This window comes from Salmo trutta, chromosome 38, assembly GCF_901001165.1.
Source record: "Salmo trutta chromosome 38, fSalTru1.1, whole genome shotgun sequence".
Lineage (NCBI taxonomy): Eukaryota > Metazoa > Chordata > Actinopteri > Salmoniformes > Salmonidae > Salmo > Salmo trutta.
The window spans coordinates 11,369,270-11,384,730 of record NC_042994.1 but is presented as its reverse complement, the minus strand read 5'-3'; the positions used below and the strand labels follow the sequence as shown (position 1 = coordinate 11,384,730).

The 15,461-nt window shown below is 44.5% G+C and overlaps 1 protein-coding gene across 1 annotated transcript in view; it reads left to right on the top strand.

The window, feature by feature from the left end:
- The window catches only part of LOC115178183 (syntaxin-8), a 42,627-nt gene extending 31,433 nt beyond the window's left edge, over positions 1-11,194 (top strand). The window contains exons 7-8 of the mRNA XM_029739247.1: positions 4,090-4,191; positions 10,357-11,194. Coding sequence (XP_029595107.1) covers positions 4,090-4,191; positions 10,357-10,421 — 167 coding nt within the window. The 3' untranslated portion in view covers positions 10,422-11,194. The remainder of the gene's footprint in view (positions 1-4,089; positions 4,192-10,356) is intronic.
- Positions 11,195-15,461: the final 4,267 nt, after the last annotated feature.

The window sequence follows — 15,461 nt, the reverse complement described above, 5'->3', positions numbered from 1 at the left end:
CAGTGTGGTTGGGGAATTGCTGTGTCAAATGACATCACCTGTGGGCATGCCTACACCTTTCCTCCTCGGCAACCTGTACTGTACACAGGACAAAGACAGAGAAGACTAGGAAGATAATGCAACCTGAAAACAAAAACAAACTCATGCGGGGGTGCTTTCCCTTCTTTGCATATAGTTGAGAGAGAAAGAGCTACAGAAGGAGAGGAAAGCAAGGTGACAATGGCGTGTACCCTTCTGGAAGAGACAGGATTGCGCTGTTTATTTTGCTGTTTGGGAAGGAAAGTCTCTTCTTTTTTTTTCTTTCCAGAGCTGTGAACTTGGCCTGTCAGTTGACACATCTGTGTAATCTCAACAGCACTGCTGTCTCTGTCTTTTGGCTGCCAAACAACCACCCACCCACCCGGTCTTTCCCCCAAGCGACTGCGCCTGCAGTTTTTAATTGTGTTTCTAGCTAAACAAATGAGGTGACAATGGAAACAGTCGGTATCCATTAAGAACTTGGTAATTGCCCCCTACATTTTCTTGGGGAATGTTGGAGCAAGGACATAAATATCTTTGCGTAGATTAATTAAGAAAAGTGTAGTTCGTTTCTTGAGTGTATATTATGACGCTGATAGATTCATGTCTCTTTCCTCAGGGAAGGAAGAACACCGAAGTTGTCTTAATTGTGAAGGAAACTATTCTTGTTTGTTTTTACCAATGTACTCTTCCTCTGACTTGCAATCACTTGTCCCTTCATTTAAAAAAGGTGGAATATCAATGGCTCGTTGCCCATTTATCTGCATTTTTTAAAGTCTTTGCCTGGAGTTTTTTCGTCAACTTTAGATTGCTGTTTTAGATTGGGCTTTCACATTGGTTTATGTCTGTGGGGATGTGTGGGTGGAGAAATCCATTCATTAAACTTGTTGATGTGCTGTGCACTGAATAGTAAACTAGACACGAACAGCTGTGTCCCGCCAACTTTGTCCTCATTTAAATGAAGAAGCTTCTGTGTGACTGTGTGTTTTCTGTCTCTGAGGTGTTACTCCTGAATTCTCAAAGTGAGATACTCTCTCAGCAGACTCTTGGTAATAATGCCTCCCCTTGACCTTGGGCTGTATTCTGAAGAGAGCCTCATCACTGACATTGACAAAGGCTCTGTTTGACCAGCAGACCTGATTGCAGACCTCAGCACACATTCCAAAGAAAGATGGCTTCCTCTACTTACCAATGTGAAAGGGGGGAGGGGGGGGTTTGCAAGCCGTCACTTACAGTACACCGGAAACTGCAAGCAGGGCGAATGACATCACTATGTGAGTATGAGCCTATGACTCTGTGCTCTCTCCCACACTGTGGGTTTGGAGGTTTATCCAGTGTAATAGCATTTAAAATAAACAACCTTCGTTTTGGAACAGGCCATGCATTGTGGTGTGGCTGATAGGCCTGGTCCGAGCCAGGGAGAGCAGCTGTCATGTATCGGAGCAACGTGCTACATTAGGAAATTGGGAATTATATCTCTGGAGCGCGGCATGCGAAGAGGGAAAGCGAGTTGGTTCGTTTTTTTGTGTTTTTTTTGTTCTGTACCTATCTCAAGGGGTAGCTGGTGTCTTTCTCGTTTTTTCGCCACTCATAAATTGTTGCCTCATGCTAGGATGAGGTGGATGTCCCAGGAGATGTTTTACACATGGCCCTCTCACATCTCTCCATCACCCCTTTCCTCTCGCCTCCGCACTTGGCCCCTTTAAAACTGACGCTGCCTGACCCGCCTCACCCAAATTATCCCCAACTTAATTATCTGAGTTGGGCCGAAAGCAGGTTCCCTTGTCATCCACTGATGACTCCACTTACCGAAGCATGTTTTCTCACTGGCAAAGGGGCGTCTCGAAACTAGGAAAGACAACTTACCTAGAGATAAGAATAGTCTGATTATGACCTTGAGAACTCACTCATGGGAATTTCATAATTTAGCCTAGTTGATGTTACACAGGACGGATGCAAATTGTATTGGAGTAATTTTGTAACTTGCCAGAAAACCCTCTCTTAGCCATGTATGTCTGTCTCAGACATCAGAAAACAGGTAGTTTCCTGGAAATAAGAAAGCTGCTTGTTTGAGTTGGCAGCCAAAGGAGGCCTGTAGGTGAAAGACTTGCTTTCCTTTCCTGAAAAAACTCCAACTTGACAAAATGGGTAATATGTGAACAGAGTTTCTGTCCGTTCAGTTGGTCTTTTTCTCCACAGCCTCAGTTTGTTTAAAAAAAAATGTAAGTCCACAACACGTCACTGTTCGTGCCCCCAGTATTTTTTATTCTGTCAAAGGTTTGCTGGAGACTGGAGAGGACCTATCATCGAGGCTTGAATTGAACAAACGACGAGCCAGTGCCACACAGCTCGATCTACAGACGTATCCCCCGAACGCTAAAGACGAAATGGATCATTTAGATTCTGTTTAGCAATAAATCATTTAATGTAGAACTTGAGCAATGAGCCATGCTGTTTTGACACTTTTTCGTTCATATTTCTTCAGATATTTCTTCATGTTTGTGTTTCGTTGTTGAGTAATTGTTTTACTCCGCCTATGAGTTGAATAGCAAGTACAGCAGTTGAAGCATTTTCAAAGGCTCTCGCCGATGAAACACAGTTTACTCAATGTCATAAAAAAAGGCTCTTGCAGCGAGTGAAGACATTTAATATTTCCCAGGGAGCAAAACTGGTTGAAATGACCAGTTTTACATTCATTATGACGTCATGTCAACCACTTTTGCCTGCTGGGATTTTGCTGAGCTGTAGTGTTGGATGGCAGTGACCTAACTCGTGGTCTCGGGTGGTCTCCAGCAGTTGTGGACTACTGTGGCTGTCGTGTCACCACAGCAACTCGTCGTTATGAATTACAGGCCTCCAGCTGGACGGCCTTCAAGACAGGAAGTCCTACTGTATTGCAGCAGCGCCCGGCCTGCGTCTGTTCCACGAGCAGCCGTTAAATCGCAGTAGAGTCACTGATTAAAGCCAGCATTGATTCAGGAAGTACTGAACGAAAGGGAGAAGAGTGCTTTCACACATTCCCCCCCACCCCACCCCATTGCTCTTGTCTTTTGTCTCGAGGGCTGTTTGAGGCTGCCGACAGTCCCTGTATAGGCTCTGTTTCCTTCCAAGTCCGTACCGTTTCTATAAAGGGTGATTTTATTAGCGAGTGCCGAGAGCACAGGACTGTTGGAGGTCTCTTAAATCTGAAAAGAATAATACTTTTTTAAATTCTTCAAATAAAATCAAAAGTTTATTTGTCACGTTCACCGAATACAACAGGTGTAGAACTTAGACAGCAATTGCTGTACCAGGCAGTGATGCAACCAGTCAGGATGCTCTCGATGTTGCAGCTGTAGAACCTTTTGAGGATCTCAGGACCCATGCCAAATCTTTTTAGCTTCCTGAGGGGGAATAGGCTTTGTCGTGCCCTCTTCATGACATTCTTGGTGTGTTTGGACCATTCTAGTTTGTTGGTGATGTGGACACCAAGGAACTTGAAGCTCTCAACCTGCTCCACTACAGCCCTGTCGATGAGAATGGAGGCGCGCTCAGTCCTTCTTTTCCTGTAGTCCACAATCATCTCCTTAGTCTTGGTTACGTTGAGGGATAGGTTGTTATTCTGGCACCACCCGGCCAGGTCTCTGACCTCCTCTCTATAGGCTGTCTTGTCGTTGTCGGTGATCAGGCCTACCACTGTTGTGTCGTCTGCAAACTTAATGATGGTGTTGGAGTCGTGCATGGCCATGTAGTCGTGGGTGAACAGGGAGTACAGGAGGGGACTGAGCATGCACCCCTGGGGGGCTCCAGTGTTGAGGATCAGCGTGGCAGATGTGTTGCTACCTACCCTCACCACCTGGGGGCAGCCCATCAGGAAGTGCAGGATCCAGTTGCAGAGGGAGGTGTTTAGTCCCAGGATCCTTAGCTTAGTGATGAGCTTTGAGGGCACTATGGTGTTAAACGCTGCGCTGTAGTCAATGAATAGCATTCTCACATAGGTGTTCCTTTTGTGGTCTTTGAGATGTACTTTAACTGATATTGAACTGAAGCATCGTTCCAACTAACTTTGTCACTTCTCTCTTTCCCTCTTAGAAATCATCGATGACCTCACCCACCTGGTGGACAAGACGGATGACCAGATCCGCAACGAGACACGAAGGGTTAAGCTGGTGGAGACCAAGTCGGCTTCCTGCGGTGAGCCCATCTTCCTTCTCATTTGATCTGCTCTGTGTTCCTAACCCAACTGTAATAAGTCTGTCTCTCATCCAGATTTACAAGCATCGGTCCCATCTCCTTTTTCTCTTTCTGCAGCTCTCAGTACAGTTCAGTGTGCTGTGAATGGTCTAGTAAAGGAAACATAGACCTTAAGTAATGGGAAAGCCAGACCCAAACTCTAAATGCACTCAGTTATGTGTTATATTGCGTCTCGGTCCTATAATCTTTACTCTCCAGGTAAGTCATTCATGATGGTTAAAGATCGTGTTAAAGAGCTCCTATCAGAACCCTCTAAAGCTGGGTTCTCCCAGAGTAGCTCCATCCATCGTTGTCCATTCAGCGATATCATTGCTGTGCCCACCGGAAGCAGACTCGATGCTGCTTAATTGACCAGAGACATCGACATTGATGGCACCGAAACACCACACAATGGCGTGGGGATTGGCTCTATCACATCTACTACTCTCTGCTATAGAAAACAGTCCCACATAGGTCCCCCTATCCAATCCCCAGTCCCTTACTCTGTGAAAGGGGCTTCCAAGAGCCAGGCTGTAGGACAGACTCTGTAGTAAGTCAAAAAGCCTTTCTTGCTACCACTTCCAAAGGACTCCCAGGAGCCAGTCTGTAGTGTAGTAAGTCAGCACCACCCTCTCTTGGTACCAGTCTTTGATGGAGTTCAGTGGTTTACATAGCAAAAGAGGAGCTGTGATGCTGTGTCAATGGGGCCCTCCCTCACCATTACCCCCCCAATCCCCTTTAATTTGTTTAACTCGGCTCTTTGGTCTTTAGCCTTTACAAAGCCCGGCTTTCCTCTCTCAATGGCCACCCTGCTTCTTTCTCTCTGCTGGGAAAAAGATATGCCAGAGAGGGGAGGTAACTAGGCTAGCTACCGTACAGCGAGAACGGGAATGTGCGACAAAGCTTGTTGGCGTAGTCAAGCTAGGTTTGCCTTGTAAACGCCAGTCCGCATCACCTTGGAGATGGCCGCATTGTTGCACCAGGAGCCCCCACTAACAGGCGAACAGTGGCGCGGGGATAGAACAGTAAGATCTGGGGATGCGATGAAGGATCAGCTAATATAACAGTTGATGCCATTTCTGCCCAGTCACCATGACACACAGAGAAGGTTTGTTTTAAGATCTCAGAACTAGAGTCACTGTGCACATTGTGCTAACCCAGGAGTGTCTCTCACTCTCTCACTCACTCAGTCACACACACACACACATCGGTCTGTGTTCTCTCTCATTGTTGTCTCCTTCTCTCCCTATCCCTTCTCTTCTCTAGTGTGTCAATGCTTAACAATTCTGTGTAGTGGGGGGGTGTCCCCACCCGCTCCATTCCTCCTTTTTCCATCCTCTCTTCTCCTGGATTGTTTGACACTTGTCTGGGTCTCATGCAAAGAAATAATTGAAACTAGAACACGCCACACATCTTTTGGAGGGTTTCTCCTCTTGTTCTTGGGTGCGTGTTGATGATTCCTGAGCCTGGGCTTTATTTGTTTTTGGAACCCAGCTCGTCCAGAGTCCAGGCTTGAGTGTTATGTCTTCCTTCAGTTCTCCTGTAGGTGGGAAAGACTGGCTTTGACAAGGAGACGGGCATACTTGACATACTTTCTCTCATAAGAGAAGAAACATCCCAGATTATGCACACTGGGATGTGTGTTTAACTTGAGGATTTAACATAAGATGTTGCTGCTGTTAGGATTTGAGCTGTTAGGAGTTGCAGCATTTAGATGCATTACCTGCGGCAAATTCACATCTTCTTCTACGTGTACCGATGGACCCTGTGTGTCAATCTTTAATCAACCTCTTAGACCTTCTGCCAGAGATAAAACAAGGATAGAGAGATGAGTGACAGAGGACGCTGTGGAAAATCCTACCTTTGTGTTTAGTCGGCAAGCTGAAGGCTGGACGAGCACGGGCTGAACATGGTTAGGGGTCATCTCTCCGCTGAAGGGAGGAAGGACCCACATAGCATAACATACCGCCATGGATCCATCCTGCAGCAACGGGTGCATGACTGGATCTCAGGGCAGGCTTTTGAAACATCCTGGATCTTGTTGAAACATATAGAGAGTCGAGACACAAGCGCATTACAAGTCCTCCAGTCATCAGTCTCACAGTGCTGAGGTTTATTGGGGAAGAGCCACAATCAGACCACAACACAGTCGAGGATATCACCAGGATATATGGGTGACAAGAAAAACGTTAAAGCTAACTTGGGGTTAGCCTTTTTAAACAGTGTTTAAGCTTTGAGCAAAATGAGAAAGTTAAGGCTGCCCAGTAAAAAGATTAAATAAAGTAAAGCCTACTTTTCACAGTCACTTCCCTTTCCTGGGAAATGGGTAGTGAACATGTTTTGAGGGGGGTAGGTGGCATTAGAAAGGCAGATTACCCCTTAGCACCAAAGGGCCCTAGGAGGGTGGTGTGAGTTTCCCAGGGCTTAAGTGTCTCATCAGGCAACGTGGGGGCAGACCTCTCTCCAATGGACTAATCCCATGGGCCTGCGGAGGCTGGAGGGAAACCCCACACCCACATACATACTCACAGACTCGAATCCCGCAGGTGGCTTGCATCTCAAGTAGGCCTGAAATGTTAGGGCTTTCGAGGGGTTGTCTTTGAGGGTAGGTAAAGGGTGCATGTAACTTCATTTCACTGAATCCCATCAAGCCTGTTAAGTGAACCTTGAATACTTTTGAGGGCTAATTTTCATTACTTTGATGTCATTTTACCAATGCCAATATGATGTTTACCAGTCTCCCATGTCCTAGCATTCATTTCAGTGTTGGACTGAAAACAATACTGAAGCAAACCATTCAAATCTAGCGTTGTACTAAAACAGAAACCAAAAATCCAAGGTTGTTGTACGCATGATGGTGTTGAACCCGTGGCCTAGAGGAGTAACAGGTCCCGAAGCGTATGGTTTGATGGTGTTGAACCCGTGGCCTAGAGGAGTAACAGGTCCCGAAGCGTATGGTTTGATGGTGATGAACCCGTGGCCTAGAGGAGTAACAGGTCCCGAAGCGTATGGTTTGATGGTGATGAACCCGTGGCCTAGAGGAGTAACAGGTCCTGAAGCGTATGGTTTGATGGTGTTGAACCCGTGGCCTAGAGGAGTAACAGGTCCCGAAGCGTATGGTTTGATGGTGTTGAACCCGTGGCCTAGAGGAGTAACAGGTCCCGAAGCGTATGGTTTGATGGTGTTGAACCCGTGGCCTAGAGGAGTAACAGGTCCCGAAGCGTATGGTTTGATGGTGATGAACCCGTGGCCTAGAGGAGTAACAGGTCCCGAAGCGTATGGTTTGATGGTGTTGAACCCGTGGCCTAGAGGAGTAACAGGTCCCGAAGCGTATGGTTTGTCACGTTTACAAACGCTTACCTCACCTTTACCACTTGTTTTTGGCTGGCAAGAGTGGAATATTGGATGGTTGTAAAACAATAGATCTGAAACAACAGTCGCTTTACTGCTTCTTTTTCAAACTCCATTAACATCCAACAGATTTGATCAGCCCCTATGAAATGTGTTATTCCTTTACGAAAGCTTTTCATTTGACTGTATATTACTTCAATATGATGTTTATCAATGTGTTCTGAAGCGATATATTCACATTACAATGGAATTGCTGGAAGACAGGCAAAGGGTAAGTACGGGGGAGGTGTGTGTGTGCGTGCAGAGACAGAAATACAACCTCCTCCCTTTTCTCCACCAATTAGGATTTGTCTCACTGATACGTCAGAAATGCTATAAAAAAGGGTGTACCCCAATTCTTCTTACTCTGTCCATCTCTAAAGATCCTGGGGGGGGGTCACTTTGACTGCACTGCAGACACCCTGGCTTCAATGACAAAGCATAGTCTCATCTATTTGGCCTGCAAATGTGATTGTTGTCATTACTTTCGTCGAGACTGGGTCAGGAGTAACTTATTTAGTTAGTTAGCGGGACGGGGACAGTCCCAAAGAGAAGGGGAGGGAGTGTTAGTAGGGTGACTGGGTGGTAGGTAACATATCGACGAAGAAGATGACTTTATTATCCAATGTTTATTTGCCTACGCCCTCCGTCAAGTCGAGCTGAATGTAAAGTAGACAGTCTACTGTCCTGTTTTAATATCCTTCACACTTAAGTGTGTGTGTGTGTGTGTGTGTGTGTGTGTGTGTGTGTGTGTGTGTGTGTGTGTGTGTGTGTGTGTGTGTGTGATTTCTCTAAGTATGAGGTGTTTAAAAAGCCATCATGAGGGCTGTTGGGAGGAATGTTCCCATTTGACATTTACATTGTTGCGGCTCTGCTCACATGTGTAAGTTATCAAGTGGGGAGGTCCTGTCTCGACCAATGATCATTCTGAGAGGTCGGAGGCTAGCATGCTAGGCTTCAGACAGAGCTGTTTGATTGAAAGTTTGAAATAAAAATTATACATAGGAGAAGAAGGGGAAATAGGACTAATAGGTTACATGTAGAGTTTGGTGCCACTAAGTTGTGCCTGCATCTCCTTCACTCAGAGAGAGAGATTTCCCTCAGTTTGCTGTATTCAATGAAGAAATCCTAAAAGTAGGAGAAAGTGTCGCAACCAACCAAGCTAACGAGGCATCCAGACCTTTGGACTCGCTGCTTGCCACATCTAAGCTTCCAAGCCAAGTCCTGTGTCTCATAACAACACCTGATCTAGGATCAGGTTTGCCTTTTAGAACAAAATGAACAAGATTCCACGGGGGGGACGGGCGGGGGGACGGGCGGGAGGACGGGGGGACGGGCGGGGGGACGGACGGGGGGACGGGCGGGAGGACGGGGGGGGGCTGATCCTAGATTAGGAGTTCTACTCTGACTACGATCCAGGCAATTAGTTCAGCTTGGGTTCATCTTCCCCCTATCTCTCCCTGTGGACCAGACTGCAATTACGCTGCAGAGTAGAATGCACGACGAGAAAGCCAAAGTATGAAAGAAATGTAAACCAAAAGTGAAAAGTCCGGGAGGGAAAATACCACCTCGCATGCGAAACAACCATGGACAACTTGAGTCAGCCAGAGACTGTCGACAGCCATCAAGCCATCAGATTCTCCAGGATGCAGTTGTTTGAAATCTTCACCCGATAGTGATGCCATTCAAGGAGAAACACTAGAGAGAGAGAGCGAGAGGAAAATGTGGCTAAATGTGTCCTTGGAGATAGTTTTCCATATCCACTGTAATGTGTGGCATGAAATCCCCCTAGCTGAAAGCTCACCACGGTTGAGAGGCGTGACACTTGACACCAGCCATCCACCAGTCCTTTTATTCTTACCAACACCTTAGAAAGGTTTCAGGATTTGAAACAGCTGTAGGTTAGATGACAACGGGCTAGCCGAGACAACTGGAAAACCCATTGAACGGTGGTTGTAGGCTAGCCATCTCATATTCAAACCCCTATAAAACAAGCCAATATGCAAACACACAATAACTATCCATTTTACGGTCTTGATAATAAATGTCAGTCTTGAACTTTCTAATGTTTTTTCTGTATTGTCTTGGCCTTGATTAAAATTAAAATGTGATCGGTGGAAAGCCTAGTGTCTGGATCATTTTCAGGTCCTGTGGGGTAAAAAGCTTTTGATTTAAGTGTGAGGTAGCGACAGTATAATCTTTCGGGTCTCCTCTGTCTCCACAGCGTTGGTGGAAAAACATTGATTACCCTCTCTCTCCAGTGAAGTCAGATCCGAAACACATGCCGACCGCAGTATGATCTGTGCCAATAAACCTGTCACAATTCTAGATTGCATGTAAACGTGTATTATGTCATCTTGGTGAAAATGTGCAGGTAACATGAGGGTAGTAGCCTAAACACTGGGGCACAGCAAGGATTTAGAAAAGTCCGTAGGGCCAAAGGTCTGAGCTAACTAGAAAAAGGCCTAGGCGTACCTTTTTCAAGTTTACTGATTGGTTGCTTTTCCACCACCTATTCCTTTGATCTGTGGCTGTCCAGCTTAGCCTGATCAGAAGAATTTAGGCAATGTGTAGACATCCCTGTCTATGTAACTGTTATGGACTGTACCTGTCAGCTGTAACTACTCTATATTAGGTACACTTCGTAAAGTGTCATTTTTTGTTGTTGATTGTTTGAATTTCTGTCGAGTTGCCCGCCTACTTATCCTTCTGTTTGTGTTTCTATTCTTGTTTCAGGCATGCTGGTGGTGATCGTGCTCCTGCTCATTGCTATAGTGGTGGTTGCTGTGTGGCCCACATAAGGAAGAGGCTGAGGGGAGCGTTTTGGACCGTCGCACCGTCCGTCGGATGACCACTGAGACTGCGTGGAGAGCCTACAGGGGAGACGAGGTGCAGAGGCACTTATGCAGGTATGTATCAAGCGTGCTGATTTAGGACCAGGTTTGCCTTTTATATCCCAATGAATAAAATGACATAGACAAGGCAGACCTGATTCTAGATCAGCACTCCTACACTGAGACGCTTGATACATAGTGCCTCCAAGCCCTCTAACACACCACCCCTGTGCCCTGAATACACACACATACACTAATAATGACACACACACTCTTCCACCTCCCTCTATATTTCCTCCCTCCTTTCCCTTTGTATAAAAACTGAGTGTATTGTACTGTTCTCTACTGTACCTCAACACTTGGAGAGTTGAGCCCTGGCTTATGAGGAACCAGCAACAGTGTTTATTTTCTTACGCGGGTGTTGGTTGGGTAAAGGGTAGCACTGACCCCCCCCATGGGGGGGGGGGGGGACTTTTTCTTTCCTAATTCTGTCTGTGGGCTGAGAGGTCCTGGGTTCCGGGTCGCTAATTCTGCTAGCTTAGCAATTCACTCACACATATCTATTATATTTACCCACTAGCAGTTCTAATGGTACCATTTGTCTTGGGATTTGATCATGTTTGTAAGATAATGCCAGCCAAAACAAATAACACGTATGACTGTGTCACAACATGATGTGAATCAGTTTAGCTTCATGCAACCTTGTCATTTCTAATAAACAACATTTACAGTTAACAGCACAATCCATGGACTCCTTGGTGTAAAGAATATCGTGTTATATAATATTGGTCATCTACTAAGGATAATGTACTGTATCTATAGCATACTCTGCATTCTTCCACTATGTCAATTTAAAAGCCTTGCAGATGCTGCAAAAGGTTGGGAGATGCTTGCTTGCGTCCGTGTGAACAGTACAGCTATCCCACTACTGGTCTGTGTGAATAGTATAGCTATCCCACTACTGGTCCGTGTGAACAGTATAGCTATCCCACTACTGGTCCGTGTGAATAGTATAGCTATCCCACTACTGGTCCGTGTGAATAGTATAGCTATCCCACTACTGGTCCGTGTGAACAGTATAGCTATCCCACTACTGGTCCGTGTGAACAGTATAGCTATCCCACTACTGGTCCGTGTGAATAGTATAGCTATCCCACTACTGGTCCGTGTGAATAGTATAGCTATCCCACTACTGGTCTGTGTGAATAGTATAGCTATCCCACTACTGGTCCGTGTGAATAGTATAGCTATCCCACTACTGGTCCGTGTGAACAGTATAGCTATCCCACTACTGGTCCGTGTGAATAGTATAGCTATCCCACTACTGGTCCGTGTGAACAGTATAGCTATCCCACTACTGGTCCGTGTGAATAGTATAGCTATCCCACTACTGGTCCGTGTGAATAGTATAGCTATCCCACTACTGGTCCGTGTGAACAGTATAGCTATCCCACTACTGGTCCGTGTGAATAGTATAGCTATCCCACTACTGGTCCGTGTGAATAGTATAGCTATCCCACTACTGGTCCGTGTGAACAGTATAGCTATCCCACTACTGGTCCGTGTGAACAGTATAGCTATCCCACTACTGGTCCGTGTGAACAGTATAGCTATCCCACTACTGGTCCGTGTGAATAGTATAGCTATCCCACTACTGGTCCGTGTGAACAGTATAGCTATACCACTACTGGTCCATGTGAACAGTATAGCTATACCACTACTGGTCCGTGTGAACAGTATAGCTATCCCACTACTGGTCCGTGTGAATAGTATAGCTATCCCACTACTGGTCCGTGTGAATAGTATAGCTATCCCACTACTGGTCCGTGTGAATAGTATAGCTACTGGTCCGTGTGAATAGTATAGCTATCCCACTACTGGTCCGTGTGAATAGTATAGCTATCCCACTACTGGTCCGTGTGAACAGTATAGCTATCCCACTACTGGTCCGTGTGAACAGTATAGCTATCCCACTACTGGTCTATGTGAATAGTATAGCTATCCCACTACTGGTCCGTGTGAACAGTATTGCATATCCCACTACTGGTCCGTGTGAATGGTATTGCATATCCCACTACTGGTCCGTGTGAATAGTATTGCATATCCCACTACTGGTCCGTGTGAATAGTATAGCTATCCCACTACTGGTCCGTGTGAACAGTATAGCTACTGGTCCGTGTGAATAGTATAGCTATCCCACTACTGGTCCGTGTGAATAGTATAGCTATCCCACTACTGGTCCGTGTGAATAGTATAGCTATCCCACTACTGGTCCGTGTGAACAGTATAGCTATCCCACTACTGGTCCGTGTGAATAGTATAGCTATCCCACTACTGGTCCATGTGAACAGTATAGCTATCCCACTACTGGTCCGTGTGAACAGTATAGCTATCCCACTACTGGTCCGTGTGAATAGTATAGCTATCCCACTACTGGTCCGTGTGAATAGTATAGCTATCCCACTACTGGTCCGTGTGAACAGTATAGCTATCCCACTACTGGTCCGTGTGAATAGTATAGCTACTGGTCCGTGTGAATAGTATAGCTATCCCACTACTGGTCCGTGTGAATAGTATAGCTATCCCACTACTGGTCTGAGCTTGGTGATCTAAAGCTATTTGATCTACACCCAGCATGCTTAGCCCTCTACTGTACTGCCCTAAGTCACACGTGGAGCTGTTGATAGAAGTGTGTATGTTTCGCCCAGGACTCCGGCTTCAGAGATCCAAAGCAGACATTGAATGATTTAAGACGATGGAGAAAAAGAAAGAGTCACACCAGTGGCGACTTAACAGGAGTTTATTTCAACTGAATTCTGGATTTAGTTCTACCAGCTTGGTGTTCAGTAGTTATTGTTTCCTTCTTAAAATCACAACCATCTAAACAACCACAAACAAGTAAAAAAAAAAGGCAAAAAAGACAGAATAAAATCCACAATGTCTCGTGTCATTAAATATATCCATATATAATAACCATATATTAGTACACATCGTAAAACAAACATCGCAAAAAAGGTTTTGCAATGGCCAACACAGCTAAACAACATTTACAATTTAAAAAGTATGAACAAAAGCAATGTTTTGACAGGTCTACGGTAGTCATATTTCATCAGAGGAGGTCATTGTCAATCCATTGCTTGGAAAACTGATCTAAAATTTACATCATGGGGATACAGAGACGGAATGGAAAAAACGATTGAGGTTTGATTATATATTATGTGCCAAACAGAAATACACTTACATTTAATGTCATGAGTATGGATATAATGATGAAAGGAAGTAACATGTAAATGTATGTATAAATACATGTAATATGTCATCTGTATATTTCAATACACCAGCACCAAAGCATGTGTATTTATATGACTGATCTGTACACAGAGAGAAACCGTATGGAACACAGATGCTGGCAATCAGACCCTCAATGTACATCTGCCTGGTTTGAAATAAAAGAAAGATGTGGTTTTAAGTCATTTGGGGATAATCAGGTGATTGAATTACATGATTTTTCCTCCTAGTCCTCGTTTCACCCTCTTCGAAATCGCTCTGAACTTAATTAATTTGACAGCCTTGTAAGAGACATTGAAGAATGTCTGCAGCTGTTGAATAGCTGCCGCTACGGCATCCATATTAGGAATTCCATGTTAGGAAGACCACTGACAGTTTTGTCTGAAATCTGACGACTTGCTAATATGGATGCCGTACACCACTCAAGACAGAATTTCCAAGAACTCTAGAGTGACAGGCAGCATGTAACCTGTATATCTTATGCACAAGGGTGAGGTCTATGGATGGTTAAGTGGGGGGGAGAAGGGGTAAGAAGCAAGAATTTAGAGAGCTAACTAATAATGTTTGGAACAGTTCACTGCCAGTCAAGGAGGTAAACTGCACTCTTCCATTTCTGTTGCCTCAATACAACAAGAAAATACATACTGTTCTTAGGGGTTCACTCTGTCCATTCTCTTTGCTAAAATCTACAATCAATACATTGAAGTTAATAATAGTTATATTATCGATAATTTTCACATAAAAATACATACTACCTACACAGATATTTTATTGTTGACTGCCAATGCCTTTTTTAGTACCTTGGGGACGAGGCTTGTTTCAATCACAAATGCTTTACACATTGTGATTTAAAAAAAGATTTGCATCCAAAATAGGGTGAATTTAATACTACACAGAAACAATTCTGTACCAATTGGTGAATAGCCTACAGTATTAGGAAATATTGTTCCTAGGGAAGAGGTCATATAAATATGTACATTGTAACGCTTTCAATTCACTATGTACCAATATCTCACTGCTTGGTTAACGTTCTCTGAAAACAATCAGATTTGTGTTGTCCACACACAGGGCCTAGTGTTGTAGCTAATCTATTTGAAACCTTAGGTATGATAAGGTTTTTTATTCACATCATTGCAAATGCTTCCTTTTGGTTTTGTGTAAAGCATGTGTACTGTATAATAATAGTAATGTCAATTCATATTTCATAAATGTACACCTTCAATATCAAATAAAAAAACACATCGACATACTAAATCTGGGCAACATGGGGAAGAACCACACTGCTTTCTCTCTTAGAAGGACTGGCTCTTAAATCACTTGATCATGAAATATATACTGAACAATATAAACGCAACATGTAAAGTGTTTTATGAGCTGAAATAAAAGATCCAAGAAATGTTCCATATGCACAAAAAACGTATTTCTCTCATTTTGTGCACATTTGTTTACCTCCCTGTTAGTGAGCATTTCTTCTTTGCCAAGATAATCCATCCACCTGACCGGTGTGGCATATCAAGAAGCTGATTAAATAGCATGATCATTACACAGATGCACCTTGTGCTGGGGACAATAAAAGGCCACTCTAAAATGTGCATTTTTGTCACACAACACAATGCCACAGAAGTTTTGAGGGAGCATGCAATTGGCATGCTGACTGCAGGAATGTCCACCAGAGCTGTTGCCAGAGAATTTAATGCTCATTTCTCTACCATAAACTGC